General features: G+C 31.9%; 1 protein-coding gene and 1 pseudogene across 2 annotated transcripts in view; one reads left to right on the top strand and one right to left on the bottom strand.

Moving 5' to 3' along the window:
* Positions 1–15,992, top strand: part of RUNDC3B (RUN domain containing 3B) — a 127,294-nt gene that overhangs the window by 9,969 nt on the left and 101,333 nt on the right. For both annotated transcript variants that reach the window (XM_006925720.2, XM_006925718.3), the window contains exon 2: positions 10,392–10,507. In XM_006925720.2, coding sequence (XP_006925782.1) covers positions 10,392–10,507 — 116 coding nt within the window. The remainder of the gene's footprint in view (positions 1–10,391; positions 10,508–15,992) is intronic.
* On the bottom strand, positions 4,762–4,880 carry LOC112474044 (annotated as a pseudogene).

The raw sequence follows: 15,992 nt of genomic DNA, 5'->3' as shown, positions 1-15,992 counted from the left end.
TTCCAGCTCCTTATATTTAATCTGTTTCTTGGCAGGATAGAATTGAATTTTGCATTTTATCTAGCTTTTTATGTAAAATATTTAGCCCATTTATATTTAATGTTACTATATTTGTATTTATAGCTACCATTTTACTGTTTATTTTGTGTTCACTTTTTTCTTTTCTTGCTTTCTTATATTATCAGTATTTTTCTATTCCATTTGTTCCACTATTTCAGTTTTTCTCTCTATAAACTCGTTAGTCATATGTTCTTTTTCTTTTGTGTTTTTTATTTTTATTTCTATCTTTTTGGCAGTTACCCTTGATTTATTAAAGTCTAATGTAATTTAACTTTTACTGCTTTTCTGGTAATGTTAGAACCATTTATTCACCCACATCCTAAGACATACTTTTAAAATCTACATGTATTTTAAATTCTGCAAGATTATTTAATTATTGTATTTTACACTTGATATTAAGGCAATACACATTTGTATTTACCCACATATTTACCCTTTTTATTGCTCTTCCATCAGTTTTGGAAAAATTTAGACTGCTGTTTTCTTACATTCCAATTATATGTATGTTAAACTTTATCAAATCCCACTTAACTCATTCCTTTTTGTATTTTTTTTCTTTTTTCTTTCTATGCTTCATTTTATATATTTTCTACGAACTCTTCTTTCTGGTCATTAACCATGTCTTCTGTTTCTCATCTACTGTTTATCCCATTAAATGAGTTTTTAATTTCAGATAGTTCTAGAATTTCTATTTGATTCTTTTTAATAGGCACTAATTCTCTGATAAAAACACCTATCTTTTCATCTATAATCCATCTTTTTCTCTATTTTCTTGAAGATATCAGTTATTTTAAAGTTCTCATCATTGATCTAGAATATTTAGATCATCTTTATACCTGTTTTTATTGCCTGTTTTCCTTCTCTTCTCACTCTCTTTTTGTTATATAGTCTTATCTTTTGGCATGTTTAGAATTTTATTTATTGAATGCCAGATTATATGTATTAAATTTTTCTTTAGCACTTTTGTTGTTCTTTTGGCACATTTATACTTACCCTTTTGTTGACCATTATGTTTCATAAGTATTCATCAGAACATAATATATAGCAGAAAGAGACCACAATGTGGAGGAAATGGATGGACTACACCACCCAATTTGAGATAAACATGCCCAAGAGCATACTAATTTCCATGGCCCGTAGTACAAGTTAGTGCTCACTTTCCTTTACTAATGTTATATTCTTCTGAAAGAATGGTGGCTGATTACCTTCATTTAGTCAGGGATTGTGCTGAATCCAGGCTGGATTTCAACCCTGGTAAATCTTAGTTTTCAGTTTGCCCCTGGCTCTCCAGAATTTTCAACCTAGATTTGGCATATTCTCCAGCACCCTTTCTCTGGTAACCCTGAACTATTATTTATTTTCTGAAACTACCAAATGCTTTATTCTGTTTTTCAGAGGCTTTCTGATCAGATTTTAATCTCCTGATAAAGAGAAAATCGTGCTGTGTTTGAGGACTTCCCAGATTTCTTTCAAAAGCTTTCTTGTTTTTTCTGTCCCCCACTAGCAGACTTCTGACGGAGCCAGAACCTGCCAGCACTCAAGATTGGCAGACACTCCTGAATAAAAGCAGCTGTAGCAGTCAACTCATTTTTTTGAGCTTACCCTTTCTCTGGGGTCTTAGCCTCTCTAATTCTTAGTGTTTCGATAACTTCTTCAGCCTTCAAACATACAAGTTCTGTATGTTTTTATAGTTGTACTCTTGGAGCACTGGTCTCCTTTTTTACTCCATCCTACCTAGAAGTGGAAGTCTGTTGCCACATTTTTTTATCTTCCATCCCAGTTTTAATTTATGCAGCCAATTTATTGTACTATATAAGAAAACTCTTCTCAGGGCTTTTTTGGAATGGGTAAATCTAACATTCATTATGCTGTAATGCTGTAATGTAATTATTATTTTTTTGTCTTCTACCAAAATGTGAATTTCTAAAGTACAGGAATTATAGTTCACTCAGTATCTAGTTTATTCCCAGATTCTAGTGCATAGCAGGCATGTTAAACAAATGGGGTAATTCTCTCTTACTAGTGAAGAATAATAGCAGTGGACATTTCCAGAATGAGGTGGAAGATTGAATTAAAGAACCATCCTCACTTGTTTTTAAAAAGTCGCCTTAATGACCAATCTCTAATGATAGTAGAGTTTTAACTTCTAATAGCTTCAGCAGTAGAATGCATGACTATTGAATGGAGTTATTATAGTAAATTAAAATTTACTATAGAAATAAAAAAAAATTCATCTCTTCCAGTGTTTTAATTAAAAAAAAGGGGTGAAGGCTGAACTAAATTAACAAATATGTTTTTTGACATTTAACTTCCCAAAGCAATCTAATTTTTTATTTTATAAAAAATATTTCACAAGAAATAGGTAAAATTTCTAAAATGCATACTGTTTTGAAAATATTTTATAAAAGATAGGAAACGTATATAATGCACACATTTTGTGGTTTACACTAAATAAAATGACATTATCCATTTTGTTCAGTTATGGTGATTGCCTTTAGAAGAGGATAGGATAATAAATATCCCCCAAAGATTTAAATTTAACATTTGATTTTGAAATTAATGTAATTTCTTTAATGCATGGAGAATATACTTTTTGGAGGAAAAATATTGAATTGAGTGTTTATGACTTACGATGAAAATTTTAATTAAAACAATTTTCATTTAAATCAGATTTATTTTATAGTTAAGAGTAACATTGTCAGAATTCAGACCTAAATACATTTGGTTTCAAAATCTTTGCTTTCTCTGTTATGCTATGCTGCCTTGAGTGTCTATGATAGGTCAACTGGTTCTAGTTTGTTTATGTTTGTGTGTGTGCAAACATGCATATGTGCGTGTGTGTGTGTATATATGTTGTATTTGAGTCTCAGAATCAGAAACATAGAACCTTCATTTTCTTAGCATTTCTGGTATTAATGATCACTGTATTACATTCAGGCACTGGAAATTCCTGCCCCTCTCTCTCTATGCTTAGATGTTAAGTGTAATGATGCTGTTCTAAAAAGACAGAGAATGTATGCTAACGTAGTAATTTTTGTACTAGCTAATGCTATGTTAAATGTTTTATATATGCAAGCTCCTTTAATCTTCACAATAATAAGATAATTAATTATTTAGTAAACCGAGATTGAGAGAGGTTAAATGTTTTGACAAGGAATGGATAATAGCAGAACCAGGTGTGAATTCAGGGCCTTCTAATGTCAAAGCACTGTTCTTCTGTTGTATGCTGCTGCATTGAATATCTAGTTTATTAGATTAACTATGTTAAAATACGTTACTTGAATATTTTCATATGTCATTGGATAAAGAACAATTGGATTCCAAAGGGATATGTAATCCAATGTGTGGTTATAGTATTCTTTATTGAAATGATTTAAATTGGTGGTCCCCAACTTTTTTGGCACCAGGGACAGGTTTCGTGGAAGACAATTTTTCCATGGACCCAGGTGGTGGGGGGTGGTTTCAGGATGATTCAAGTGCATTACATTTGTTGTGCATTTTATTCTATTATTATTACATTGTAATATATAATGAAATAATTATACAACTCATCATAATACAGAATCAGTGGGAGCCCTGAGCTTGTTTTCCTGCAATTAGATAGTCCCATCTGGGCATGATGGGAAACAGTGACACACAAAGTGTGTTGCTTATGTCCATTCTACTCCATGATTTTGTTTTGGTTGCAGTCACGGCAGAAAACCCTGCTTCACAAAGATAGGATGTTGGAAATGGAAGCAGACTTTTCAGGCTTTTGTGGCAATCTCAGGATATTCTGCCTTGACTTTAATCTAGAATAAATGGAGATTTGAAGTTGTCTCAAACATACTTTTAAGGCCACCATCATATGCGATCTCCCCAGCACTAGCATCACTGCAGATCATTACGCCGTTAGATTCTCGTAAGAAGAATGCAGCCTAGACCCCTCACGTGCACAGTTCTCAATAGGGTTCATGCTCCTATGAGAATCTAATGTCTGATGATCTGAGGTGGAGCTGAGACGGTGATGCTAGCGCTGGGGAGCAACTGCAAATACAGACGAAGCTTCACTTGCTTACCCACTGCTCACCTCCTGCTGTGCATCCTGGTTTCCTAACAGGGCATGGACAGGTATTGGTCTGTGGCCCTGGGTGGTTGGGGACCCCTGATTTAAAGTGAGAGTTCTTTCATATGAGATCAATGGAGTTAATCTATTTTAAAATGGGAACTTTTCTTGGTTCGATGGTTTTCTAATTTTAGATACATGATTTTTTAAAAATTGTGTCCTTTTTTCCTTCTTCTTTTTTTTTTTTTTTAAAGAAAGTGTTTCCAGTGTTGTTTTTCATGTTGGGCAAACTGCTGTCATCAGTCTGCTTACATAACAATACAAGATGTTAATAATATAGTATTTCATCCTTAAGATACCTAGATTAACAATTTTTTTAAAAAAGAAATTTTGACAGAACAAATGAGGAAAATATATTAAAATGTTTCTTTCTCCTTTTAATTTTTACATTGAGTAAAAAATTTAAAAATGATAATCACTATGATAAGAGAGAAACTTGAGTTTCAGGGTACTAATTCTAGAGAAGATAGTTGGGAACTTTTTTTTCTGTATTTCAATAATTCTTTTTTTTTTAAGGCGAGGCAACCCTTGGTTGACCTCACAGATTGCAGGGACCTTGTCAGCTGACAATCCCTTATTATTTTTTTCATTTTTTATGCCTATAGCACCTGGTCTTCCTGTATGGTCTCCCATCCATGTACTTACCAGGCCCAACCCTGCTTAGCTTCCGTGATCAGACGGGATCGGGCTTGTTCAGGGTAGCATGGCCATAGACCCAATAATTCTTTATTTATAGAAACAGGCATCTTGTTGAATTTGGCCTGTGGACAATAATTTACAGACTACTGCTAAAAAGATCTGTGAAAAGTATTTTTTCTCATTGCAAAATAGATTAAAATTATTAAAAGATAAAGGAGTAAATGCACATGATGATTGGGAATTCTTAACTTGCATAAAACTTGATAAAAGAAGGCTCATTGCTTATTCTAAAAGATTTTGGGTGGTTTCTGGTATAAAATATAAGATATGTCTTTCAATGAGCAGATATGTGGTTACTGTGCTCGTTATCATTGATAGTCACAATTTTACATTATATTTGGGGTGGATTGTATCTTAACTCTTGGCAGCCATCTCCTTGTTGATTGTTGATGGTGGATATTAATGGCAGAGTATAGTTACTTCGCAAGTTTGCTGAAGATCAGTAGCAGTAATAATATAAGAAATCCTATAAATTTGGTATGCAATATTGGAAGGAATTCTATCAGAATTTGGATACTGATGTTCTATAATATTATTCTTTTTATGAATGACTAACTTTAATTTTTCTGAACCCTTTTTAATTTTATAATGTGATGATTTTAGATGCCTTTTATGTACTTTTGTTACCTTCAGATACATTACCATGTAATGAGATATAATAGTATAGATTAAAAAAAGTCTGCTTTGTGTGAAATTTATTTTTTCTGAAGTATATTTGATAAATGGTTAAAATTATATAAGCTTGTTGAAAAGAGATGGGAATACATTTCTTTTCTACTCAATTGCTCTGTATATATATGAATATATATGTGTATATTACTAATGAAGTTTCTTAAATATTAAAGGTGAGTTTCCACTTTTTAAATAGTTTCTTTCCAATACTGTAGAAATTTAATAAAGTAATTTTATATTTGACTGTCACTTTTTTGCTTTTTAATTATTTGTAGTTACAATTATGTTAGAAATCTATGAACCATGGAAGGAATTGATTTAATATGCATATAGTGAAGAATTTTTTAACACAGTTTTGGTAACCATCTTATTTTCTTGGTACATTGGCAAAGGGAAGAAGTAGTTAATGCTTTCTTAGGTTTGAAGGTTTTAGTCACAATCGTTCTTATTTCTAAACTAAACAAAAATTTTTCTTTGGACATTGAAGGTGGGAAAGAGAATCTTTTAAGCCACAGACAGTTTAAAAACTACACTTAATTATAAGACCCTTTTATGTAAATTTTTTATTTTTAAAATTCTTATGTAAAAGCTATTAGACTTGATTTGATATTTTTAGACATTCATCAAATTGTCATTTCATTATTTTAAAGTCAATCCTCTTCAAAAAACAGATGACTAATATTAATGTCATCATTACCAAGAAATAGCTCGGCTTCTGTGTGATATATTTTAGATGTATTAAAATTCTTTTTACAGCCTTGGTTTTTATAGCACATCTTAGCTAGTTACTATGTTATGGAGGCAGAGATTCTCATTCTAGCATAATAGAGGTAGCTATGTAATTCTAGAGAAGTGTTGAGTGGGAGGACTTGGCTAGCTAAAAGTGAAACATGGACTGTAAGGAACTAATTTTCTTCTGAAATTTTGGTTTGTGTTGGCAGAAAGGCAGGCTGTACATGATGAAACAAAGCTGGAAAACATTATTTTTCTTCAGTATTAACTTTTATATAATAGAAATTATTTAAAATGCTTTTTACCTTTAAAATATCTTCATGCTTGGGAATAACATTAGAAATTGTGTGTAATGATATGCTTTGGAATATTTGGACTTTACTTGTGTTTTAGTTTTTAGACAAATGTTGAGTTAGAAGTAATTTGATGCTCTGAGATTCACCATATTAGATTTTTGTCATGCAGATAATGGCTTCTATGAAATACAGTCTGCTGATAACATGATCAAAAAAAGACTCATTTCGTTGACTACTGATTGATCTGCATATGGTTCTGGATGCTATAAAAATATGTTACTTTCCATGGCCTTTTCTTTCCATTACATTTTACAAAGTAGATCATTTGTCAGGTAATTTTGTATTATTCCTGAAGGGCAATAGTGACTAAAATCTTATCAGGCTGTTACAGGTGGTTATTAAGTTCTGACCTAGCTCTTTCGATGAAATAAGCACTTTATTAGTTTTATCTTTAAATAGAATTTTCATTTTATTTTACCAATGTTCATTACTATCTTAGGTGCTATGATTTTCTAAACTAGTAGGTTACTCTTACTTCGACTGTGATTACAGAATCAGCTTTCCTATTCCATTCTGTCTCATAAAGGTTAGAGAGAAATATTCAGACAGTCAGTTTTCTTCCATTTAGATCAAAAGTGGAAGTGGAGACTTTTTTTAAAATTCGTTTTGGGAACACTTCCCATTTTATACTCTTACTGAATAAGAATATTATACTTATTTATTCTTATTAAGAGTTTGCTGAGTATTTGCAACATTTATCTTGTGCACTGTCAATGAAGTGGACATATGAAACAAATGAGTTTTCAAATTCTTTTTTAATCTGGTTCCTGTTTACCTTTTTATTTCTATTCATTTCCTCATGCATTTTATATAGTATTTATCTAACTTGACTGTGTTTTAGGTACAAGAGATTAACTTCATCAATGTTGCTTCTTAGATGTTCTTGTTTTTTTCTTTTACATAACAGTTTCCTTCATTGAGCTCCAGTCACTGTTGCAGATAGGTTAATGTTCAGCTACATAGTATTGTCTCAGACTTTCTCAGTCAAGGTTATTCCTCTGAACCAAAGAAGACTGAAAATTATTTGAGTAACTATTTTCTTAATTCTCTCAAGGATATATAATTATTATCAATCTCGTTTCATAAGATAAAAGTTATTTCATTACATACAAAGAATGCCTTAGGGTAGTGATTCTCAAAGTGTACTCTTGGGCCCAGACCCTTTCAGAGTTCCAAAAGGTCAAAATTATTTTCTTAACAATTCTAAGACATTGTTTTCTTTATTGGTTCACATTTTTTACCAAGTATACATTGGAATTTTCCAGGGGCTACGTGATATACAATATTAGAATAGATTGAATGCAGAAGCAGGTGTGAGAATCAAGTTATCTTTTATTAAACATAGCAGTAAAGATATTTGCAAAGATGTAAACAATGCTATTCCTGTCATTTTTTTGTTGTTTTAGAAAATATAGTTTTCACAAAAATATATTATTTATACTAACGTGTAATGGATTTATTCTCTTTGTAATTAATAAATAAAACAGTCCTCATTTTGCACAGTTCTATTATATACTAATTTCAGTTACCATAATTTAATTAAATAATACCAGTCTCACAACAGTTCCAATTTGAATACCACTATATATTAACTGTGAGTAATTGCATAAAATAAAATTTTGCTGCTAGCTCTTTAGTCCTCAGATCACAATATGTAAAAAACAAATGCAGGTCATGATCAGTGGCCTGCATCACATCACTTCTTAAAGTGTGTCTAGGATTGATCACTAGGCACCTGTGTTTATTAGTTCATATACAGAAATTGAAGCCTGTAGTTGTGTTGCCTCTTTGCCTCCTGGTGATAAACCCACTTGTTGTTTTATGAAAATGGATAACTGAAAGAGTGAATTTCAGGCCAGCAAAGATGAAAACATGGCAAAGAAGCAGAAAGTGATAATGCTGGAAGTGAATTGACTCTAAATGGAGTTATAGAAGAAATAGCCGATCACGGGAATGTTGATGCTGCTTCTGTTTAAGAGAATTTAGATATGCCACCAGAGGAACTTACTGAAGGCAAACACATTGATATAAATCAGTAAAGTGGTTGTGACAAAAAGGATGAAAATGTCCCAGAGGAAGTGATGCTGGCAAACCACCTCACATTATAGGGCCTCTCAGAGATTTTTACAACTTTGGAAGTGCAAAAGATAGTGTTGGAAACTGATTTAACCTTAGAAGAGAGTATGGCACATTGCCAAGATATAAAAAATATACTCACTCCATATTTTAAGTTATTCAGTGAGAAGGCAAGCGCTATTAGGACTGCTCTTGATGAGTTTTTTTTTTTTTTTTTTTACAAAGAAGACACTTTAATTCTCAAAGTTTCTAATGTTTTAAATTACAGTGTACTAAATATGCTTTCTATTTTTTCATTTCCCTATACATTATAACTGGCAGTGAGGATTTTAATGTTTTGACAAAAATTGGTAAAGGTTACAAAACAATTGTAATTTTTCTATTGTTTATTAAGATTACTTTGTGTGGTTTCTGCTTGCAGAGTAATTTTTATGGTCCTGTACTACCATGCAAAGTGAAGGCTGCCTATGTTTAAAATTTCTTGGTTTAATTTCTAATATGGTAAATATTGATAGATAAAATGCATATAAACAAATCTCTTTTTATTTCCCTTTATACTTGTTTCTTGTATTTCCTGTCCTCATTCAGTAGCATCACCAACAAGCCTAAAACCTAAGGAACAGTTTGTATTCCTTTATTTTCCTCATAGTTTACATTTCTCATACATACATTACAGCTGTCATAGTTATCTTCTTCATTCCCCCAGTTGTCTTAATTTAGGCACTTATCTATCACCCTTTATAGGGTATGACTATAAAGAGCATGGGATGACAGAACTGGTCTATATCCTGATTTTGATGGTGCTTACATGAATATATACACATGTTAAAAATTATAAACTCTTTTGTCTTGCTATGATATTGGCATGTAGATATTTCTTTCTCATTCTTTGAAAATGGTGCTTACAAATAAATCAACAAGTACTAAGTTCAATGTTTAAGGCATTGTCTTATGTGCTGAGGAGATATATACATGCAGAAGATATGTTTTTGCCCGGAAGGAATTTATATTCTAATAAGACAGACATAGAGAACACAAATAACAGCAGTAAGATAAATTGTAATTGTCTCTTAAGGGAATTACAAACAAAATGCTGGTTTGTGCTAGGAGTATTTAGGAGAATAATTCTTCATTGAAGAGATGGCATTGGAGCTGAGTCTTGGAAAATGCATTGATTTTTGGCAGTCAAAAAAAGAAGCAAAGGACATTCTGATGAGAGGGAAAAATATAGCATGCTTTTCAGATTTGTAAGTTTTCCTATTTGTAGCTCATAAAAATTTTGGATCTATTCTTCACAAATACATCCAATTTTATTAAATTTGTGCTCTAAAACTCTTAAAAGTATTTAGGTGTGACACTCAAATTTCTTGCAAGTAGTATTATGGCTTTTGAGGATTTTGGAGTTAATAATAGAGGTCATTTTTTGATTCTGATTTTAATGGCTGTAAGGACAGTAAGCTATTCCTGTCTTAGTATAGTCAATAGATAGTAGATATATAAGTGAAAAGCCTAATGTTTCTGTAAAATTTTCTATTTACAGAGTGAATTTCAATAAAGGGAATTTTCAGAATATATAATCTTATAAAATATTTCTGTAATACTTCCCCAAAATACTTTTATCTCATTTTTTTTTTCCTACTTAGATGAAATAATCAACTCTGCTTAAAAGCTATAACTCCTTTTTTTCATAGGTTTTCAGTGAAGACCCTGATTGATCGGTCCTGCTTTGAGACAATTGATGATTCTTCTCCAGAATTTAACAATTTTGCAGCTATTTTGGAACAGATTCTAAGTCACCGGCTAAAAGGTAACAGCACCAATGCATTATTCTTTCAACAACTCTCTTTTTAATAAGCTTGACATTTTAGAAACCATACACTCTGTTGTTATTTAGATAGCAGCCATGCTGCATCTTGAGAAACATAAAACTGATTTTAGAATACCAAATCCATTGGCCTGCATCCTGTAAAAGAATCTCTATTTTTGGATTTATACCCATTTCCAGGATGGATTAAAAATATTGAGTTTATTAATTTATTATAATTAAAATACAGAAATTTTTATTTATTTCTAAACTTTCTAAAATAAAAGCTTAAATTAAAAGGTAGCCGATCTTCAAAGGTTACTAGATATTTTAATCAGTTTATAGAGAAGCATCCAGGCATTAAATTTGTTTACTTAATCTTTACTTCATCAAACTTCAGAATCTTCAAGAAATTTTTAGCAGTGAGTAGGTTAAAAAAGAGGTATGTAAAGAGATGCTTAACTTTGGTTTTCTTAAAATAAATCCATTAATATATTTACATCAGAAACATAAATCTCAAAATTTTAAAGGGAAGATGGGAGCTATGTTCTTTCAAAATTATAAAATATTTTAAAATTAAAATTATATGTAAAATATAGCTGATAACATCAAGACATTATGTAGTATAAATCTTAGTAATAATAAATAATAACTTTATCACATTAATTCTGTAATCCAGTCTTCCTAAAGCAACTTGATTATGAGATGTTTTCACTTAGGTTTTTAATATCTTTATAATCTTAATGGTATAGTTTCAAATCTGCTTAATCTGCTTTTTAGTAATAGAATTTATGAGAATCTCAAATTTAGGCTGAAGGTTAATTCTATTCTGTGCTCTCTGACACCGAAAGCATCAAGTTTTACTATAAGTATTTACATCACAGTTGAACAGTCCTGGGCTTAGAAAAAGAAGTTGAATTTAACCACTTGGGGGAACAAAATTTGAATTCAGTCAGCCCTTTGCAATTTAAAATAGGGTCCATAAAATCACTAATGCTTTTCTGTTAAAAGTTGGTTATTTTGCATTTTAAAAGGGTTATTTTTTCTTATTTTTGTTGTTCTATATTCTTAAATTTTCTGCCATTAATTTGTTACTTTTTATAAGTAAATTTTTATAAAAGTAAAGGATATGAGAGTATTTTGATATTGTTGTGGTTACTATATTGTGTGGTGATCATATTTTTAGAATTTCTATATAAATTTATAAATAATACTTGACTAAAAAAAATGTATTACAGTAAAATTTACTGTATCTTAATGTTCACAAGTGTTTTATGAGAAGACCTGAATTCCCTTAATTCCATATATACCATGTAGCATATGATTGATTACTCACATAATACATAAACAACTATCAACAGAAAACAATTAGACTATGTTGAGATATCCATGCCAAGTTATTGGGTAGACTCTCTACCGTATAAATGGACCCCTTCTGCACACCTGTCTGCCATCTTCTGAATTATGCCTCAACAAAATATAGATCATAGACCTTTAGATTACTTCTTAACAATGAATGTTATTTCTGATAGCCAATGAACTACTTACTACATTGAAAATAGACGGTCTAGTTTATTTCTGGATAAGAATTCATTAGTATGATTAAGACAGTAAGAAGATGATACAATGAGACATGTTAATTTTTTAAGCTAGGTAAGATTAAATATTCAAAAACTTCTTTTAAAAAAGTACCTATAGATCGACTACTGTGGTCACTGTTATTATTATAGATATGAATTGTGAAATGATCTATAACTTTCAAGATGAGATATTTTAAAGATTCAAGTATGTAGAGGCTGCCATATATTATTTTCTATTTTTTAGTATTCTAATATGTAACAAATTGCTTTTACTTATGGAGAAGTTACATGATTAGTTTTGGAGAAGATAGTACACTATGTTCACTTAAAACAGTTATATAACAACTAATTTTTCTTTTTTTTTCACTTTGGAGAGCACAGATTCAAAATGCAAAACTTCATGGGTTGTAAGATTTACTTTTCTCCAGCTACTTTTTATTTTTAAATAAAAGAGCATTTCGGTTTTTTTTTCTTTCTTTTCTGTTTGTTGGTTTATTTTGTTATTTTAGATCTCACATGTAAGTGAAATCATACGATATTTGTCTTTTTCTGTCTGACTTAACTCCAATCAGCATGATACCTTCTAGGTCTATTCATGTTGTTGCAGATGGCAAGATTTTATTCTTTTTTTTTTTGGTCGAGTAATATTCTATTGTATATATGCACTACCTCTTCTTTATCCATTCATCCGTATGGACATTCAGGTTGCCTCTATATCTTGACTATTGTAAATAATGCTACAATGAACATATGAATTCACATGCCAGGTCAAAGTAGTATTTTGGGTTTCTTTGGATTAATACCCAGAAGTGGGATTACTGGGTTCTTTATCTCTTGTTAGAGCCTTTGTTTTAAAGTCTATTTTGTCTGGTGTTAATATTGCTACCCCAGCTTTTTTTGATCGTTTTAATTTTTATGAAGTATCATTTTCCATCCCTTTACTTTCAGTGTGTGTGTGTCTTTTGATCTGAAGTGAGTCTGTTGTATGCAGCATGTGTAAGGATACTGTTATCTTACCCATGTATCCACCCTATCTTATGATAGGAGCATTTAATCTATTTATATTTAAAGAAATCAGTTATTGATATGTAATTATTACTGTTTTATTATCATGTTTTTTATCTTTTTTTCTTCTTCTAAAAAAGTCCCTTTAACATTTCTTCTAATACTGGTTCGGTGGTGATGAACTCCTTTGTCTTTTTCTTGTCTGGGAAGCTCTTTATCTGTTCTTCGATTCTAAATGTGATAGCTTTGCCAGGTAGAATGAGTAATCTTGGTTGTAAGTCCTTGCTTTTTATCGCTTTGAATATTTCATGCCGGTCCCTTCTGGCCTACAAAGTTTCTGTTGAGAAATCGGCTAGCAGTCTTCTGGGAGCTCCCTTGTAGGTAACTAATTGCTTTTCCCTTGCTGCTCTTAAAAATTCTCTCTTTATTTTTAAGCTTTGGCATTTTAATTGTGATGTGTCTTGGTGTGGACCTCTTTGGATTCATCTTGATTGGGGTTCACTGGGCTTGTATATCTATTTCTTTCACCAGGTTAGGGAATTTTTTCGTCATTATTTCTTCAAATAGGTTTTCAATTCCTTGTTCTCTCTCTTCTCATTCTAGCACCTCTATGATGCAAATGTCGGTATGCTTAATGTTGTCCCAGAGACCCCTTAAACTATTTTCTTTCTTTTTTTTTTTTGGATTTTTTTTCTTGTTGCTGTTCTGGTATTTTCTGCTGCCTTATTTTCTAAATTGTTGATTAGATCCTCTACTTCCTCTAATCTACTGTTGATTCCCTCTAATGTATTCTTCATTTCATTTATTGTATTCTTCATTTCTGACTGGTTCTTTTTATGTGTTTCAGCTCCATTTTTATGTTTTGTACCTCTTTATTAAAGTTCTCACTGAGTTGGTCTTATCTTCCCCTAAGTTCATTGAGCATCCTTATAACCACTGTTTTGAACTCTGCATCTGGTAGATTGCTTGTCTCTATTTGGTTAAGTTCTTTTTCTGGAGCTTTGTTCTGTTCTTTCATTTGGGACATGTTTTTTTGTCTCCCTATTTTGGTGCTCTCTCTGTGTTTGTTTCTATGTATTGGGTAGGGCTGCTATGTCTCTTGGTCTTAGTAGCCTTATGTAGCAGGTGTGCATAGTGGTACAGTCTTCCATAGTTACCTGAGCTGGATACTCCAGATGTGTCCTTTGTGTGGGTTGTGTGTGCCCTCCTGTTGTAGTTGAGCATTGGTTGCTCTTTGTACGTCATTGGTAGGGTAGGTATTGACCCTCAGGCTGATGGGTTCTGAGGATTGGCTGGTGAGAGGCTGGCCCTATGGAGCAGGATTTATGTTAGCAGGACTCTGGTGCCTGACCAAAGGGCATTTAGGTTAACTTAATTTTTTCTGGAGTAAGATAAAATCCACCCACAGGCACAATATAGGCTGTGCTAATACAGGTAAAGTGGAGAGCTGAAACAGTTATCTACCTAATTCATTCTGAAAGCTCCATTATTAAAGAAAAGGCAGCTTTTAAAATCACATACTTTAATCTTATTTAAAGTAATCCCTCAAGAAGATGATGATATTACTTTTTTTGGAATATAGCTGAGAACTAGGACTTAATCACAGAATATTAACTTCAAAAAGCCCTTAGTTCTGGTAATTTGTTCAGTAATTTTTGAACTTCCATTTATTTTAAAGCATAATCCTTCTCTCAACTCACTCTCACCTCTGCTAATAGATACTGGATATCTAAGTGGGATGTCATATTGAAGCAGGGTGGGGAAATCAAAAATTTTGTCTGCTCAGCAGCAATTGCACCCACCTTCTGGAAGTCCACAACACCGCTGCAGATAGCACCATAGATCATGGATTTAAAATCACTGCTGTAGTCTCTCTCCTACTGAAGTAGTCCACTCAGTGATATTTCTAAATGATGGACATGCAGTCTTTATTTTAATATATCTGGAAACTTAGGATAGTAAGGCAGTGCATCCCATTTTTGTATAGTTCAGATTGCTAGAAAGTTCTCACATATATGATATCAGGGTATCTAACTGTACTTTGATCTATTTTCTGCCACTTTTTAAATTGTGAGTCTAATAAATATTAAAAGATTGCTATTATATAACCCTTTTTACTCACTTCCTCTTTTTCATTCTTCCAGTAAGGTTATCCCTAGTTCTTTCAGTCTTCTGGAACTACCATAATCTTAGTTTTTCTTCTTGATATCACTGGTTTGTTAGTATTGCTTTTAATATTTGGTACACAGATCTGAGGAAAGTGCTTCAAATAAGCTAACTTCTGTATTAGTCAGACTTTTAAGATTGCATTTACATTTGATCTCACTTCACATTTTTGGTCTATATTGAAATTGAGGCCAAGTAAAATTCTGAGGCTGTTTAAAAATTGAACTATTGCTTGTTTCATTTTTAGGTTCTCTTAAGTTAGTTTCCTGAGCTCAAGTTTGATAGGAATAAATGCAGTATTATTCCCTTTATCATCCACTCTTTAGAGATGGAAGAAGTGGCTGTAAAAATGAAGTTTAGGAGGATATCTACTTCTGGGAAGATGAAGTAGACATACTTTGCCCTATTTCTCCCACTAAGTATAACCAAAGCTCATGGATATTGTATATAAAACAAACATAAGAGAACTCTGAAAGGTAGAGAGAAGATAGATTGTCTAGGGAGTATAGGACCTTAGGGATGACATGGTAGTGGTTCCTAGGATTTTTTGGTTGCCTCATATATCTAAAACTGGGTACTTGATAAGTCAGTAGACTGCAAATGTCTCCAGGCACACACAAAAAGTCCTAACAAGAACCTTCTCTCTAACTAAAGGACCAGGAATAGAACAACCTAACAAGATGGAAAACTTTAGACAGTATTTGCTCTATATTAGCCAGATACCACAGAAAACTTGT

This window comes from Pteropus alecto, unplaced genomic scaffold (assembly GCF_000325575.1).
Source record: "Pteropus alecto unplaced genomic scaffold, ASM32557v1 scaffold69, whole genome shotgun sequence".
Taxonomy (NCBI): Eukaryota; Metazoa; Chordata; class Mammalia; order Chiroptera; family Pteropodidae; genus Pteropus; species Pteropus alecto.
This window is presented reverse-complemented; position numbering and strand designations above follow the sequence as displayed.